Raw genomic sequence first — 3210 nt, forward strand, 5'->3', positions numbered from 1 at the left:
CATGGCGAGATAGAAAAAAGAGAGAATTTTTATATTATTGTAGTGTATACATGCAACAAGTTTAAATATTCAAACTTCATTAAATTTCAATTTGTCTTGAGAAGTTAAATCATTCTATGTTAAAAAGTAAGAGTGTTCATGGATCGAATTTGATCCACATATCCACATTATTTATCCGAATCTGATTCGAAAAATGCGGATATGGATTCAATCCGTACACTAATAGAATCGGATTGCTGATTTTGTGCAGGTATCCATATATCCGATCTGCATATTCGTGTATTCGCAAAAATAAAAAAATAAATAAATAAATATTCTTTTTATATTTTATTTCAACTAATAATTATCATATATGTTATATTGTTATGTCATTTTAATTTATTATTTAAGAAATATATGTTTAATATTTTTTTAAGAGTAAACATATTTAAAAGAATAAAAAAAATGAATTGTATTGATAATTTTTTTAATAAAAATAAAATTTTAAAAATATTTTTATATTTTACAGATATATCTGACATTCGATCTGATCTACAAATATGCAGATAAAATTAGATATATAAAATCTAAACTTAAAAATTCCCAATATTAGATCCAATTCAATAATTTTAACGCGGATCGAATTAAAATTTTGGTCCAATCTAATCCGATCCGATCCGATCCTCGTTGAATTTATTGAGATTTAAAATAATAGTTAGTTTAATAGAAGATAATAGTCGTATTAGTTTATAAAATAATAACTATTCCCTAGTCACCAGAAAATAAATTAAATAACTTGTCGTTCCAATTTCCGATTCATACAATCATACTCGTGTGTATTGGCAGATGTTAACAGCAGCTATACCTTAACCCTGACCCACACGGTTACACTCTTCAATCCTCAAACCTCACATCCCTTCTCTGCTATTTATATCACACATCTTTCAATTCCATTCCAATCACCACAATACACTTTTCATCATTCTCACCAGTCTCACGTACGTCCAATGACTTATACTACGCATTTCCAACTTCCTTTTCTCCATTACTTTCTTGTTATTCTCTTCACGGCTGCAACCGCCACGTTCTTGCAACTGCCGCCTGTTGAAGCAGCTGATGGGGGCGGAGAGTGGCAGCTCCTACAGAAAAGCATTGGCATTGTGGCCATGCACATGCAGCTTCTCCACAACGACCATGTCGTAATCTTCGACCGCACCAACTTTGGATTATCCAACCTCTCATTACCCAACGCCAGATGCCGTAGAAACCCGCGAGAGATGGTCGTTAAAAACGACTGCACGGCACACTCCGTCGAATACGACGTCGCTGCCAACAGCTACCGCGCCCTGTTTGTGGAAACCGACACGTGGTGCTCCTCCGGTGCGGTGACGCCGGACGGCACATTAGTCCAAACCGGCGGTTTCAACGACGGCGAGCGTGCCGTCAGGACCTTCACCCCGTGCCCTAACTGCGACTGGCGGGAAAATGAAAACGGACTGTTAGTTAGAAGATGGTACGCGACCAATCACATCTTGCCAGATGGACGGCTGATAATAATCGGAGGGACAAGTCAATTCAACTATGAATTCTATCCCAAGAAAGATGCCATGGATAGTAACACATACACCTTACCCTTCCTCCAACAAACAAATGATCCACTTGTTGAGAACAACTTGTACCCTTTCGTCTTCCTCAACGTTGACGGTAACCTTTTCATCTTCGCAAACAACCGCGCTATTCTATTCAATTACCAGAAATCCACTATCGAAAGAACCTACCCTACCATTCCCGGTGGAGAGCCGAGAAGCTATCCCAGCACCGGCTCCGCCGTGTTACTCCCTCTCAGGAACTTGAGCAAGCCGAATCTGGAGGCTGAGGTCTTGGTCTGCGGCGGAGCCCCCAGAGGTTCTTTCGAGAAAGCTAAAACAGGAAACTTCATTCCAGCATTGAACACCTGTGGAAGGATCACGATAACAGACTCGAACCCGAAGTGGGAGATGGAAACCATGCCTAGTGGAAGGGTCATGAACGACATGGTGATTCTCCCAAACGGCAACGTTTTGCTCATCAACGGTGCAGCTCTTGGAACTGCCGGGTGGGAGTTCGGCCGCGAACCGGTTCTCAATCCGTTTCTTTACAAGACTTATGGCCGGGCCGGTTCGAGGTTCGAGGTACAGAATCCATCAAACATTCCTAGGGTTTATCACTCCACCGCGATTTTGCTTCGCGATGGTAGAGTCTTGGTGGCTGGAAGCAACCCTCACGGGGGTTACAGTTTCAACAATGTGACCTTCCCAACGGAGTTGAGATTGGAAGCCTTTTCTCCTTCTTATTTGGATCCCAGCTTTGAAGATGTTCGTCCCAAAATCATAGCTCCTGCTCTTCAGGTCAAGTACGGTCAGAAGCTAACGTTGAGGTTTGGGGTCACAGCGGCATTGGTTCGGAATTCCGTGGCGGTTACAATGGTTGCGCCACCTTTTAACACTCACTCATTCTCCATGAACCAGAGGTTGTTGGTGTTGGAACCAAGTGACGTTAGAGATGTTGGGAAATTGAGTTACGAAGTTGATGTGACCATGCCCGGTTCAGCCGTTCTTGCACCACCCGGTTTCTATTTATTATTCGTGGTCCACCAAGAAGTCCCAAGCCATGGTATTTGGGTTCAGATACTATGATTCTTATCCGAACTGTTTCTATTCACACTTACTACTTCAGTGTGATATGTTGTCCTTATTATTATTCACGTAAAATCGACTACCTGTGTTTCCACCAAAAATAAATTATGATTTTCCAGTGAAGAAATTCATCATCTTTGAAGTAACAAAATTGAATGAAGTGGTTTATTTATTTACTTATTCGGTATAGACGCATGAAACGAAACTGTTTAGGTTTTTTATTTTTTGAATAAATTTTTATGAAAAATTATATATGCATTATTTTTTTTACGTTTTTAAATATACACTATTTTTGTATAAAAAGTGACTGATGTATAAAAGGTAAGAAAGGATAAAATTTTATAAAATAAAAAATTAAAAAAGGCACATACAAAAAATAATGCAACAATCATTTTTCTATATTATAAGGAAAACTTAACTTAGATTCTTTGTAAAAACTAAAATAATGTGAAATAATATATTATTTTGTATTCAATATAGATGACATAAAGAAGAGAGCTTGTATTTTTCTTTCTCTTTTGTTTTTATCTCAGTCGTGTAACAAATTAAGTTCTGA

General features: G+C 38.6%; 1 protein-coding gene across 1 annotated transcript; it reads left to right on the plus strand.

Moving 5' to 3' along the window:
- Positions 1-1106: 1106 nt before the first annotated feature.
- LOC107484676 (aldehyde oxidase GLOX1-like) lies at positions 1107-2654 on the plus strand. Its single transcript, XM_016105252.3, has one exon. It carries the CDS (start codon positions 1146-1148, stop codon positions 2652-2654), a length of 1509 nt encoding a protein of 502 aa, XP_015960738.2. The 5' UTR covers positions 1107-1145.
- Positions 2655-3210: the final 556 nt, after the last annotated feature.

This window comes from Arachis duranensis, chromosome 1 (genome assembly GCF_000817695.3).
Source record: "Arachis duranensis cultivar V14167 chromosome 1, aradu.V14167.gnm2.J7QH, whole genome shotgun sequence".
Taxonomy (NCBI): domain Eukaryota; kingdom Viridiplantae; phylum Streptophyta; class Magnoliopsida; order Fabales; family Fabaceae; genus Arachis; species Arachis duranensis.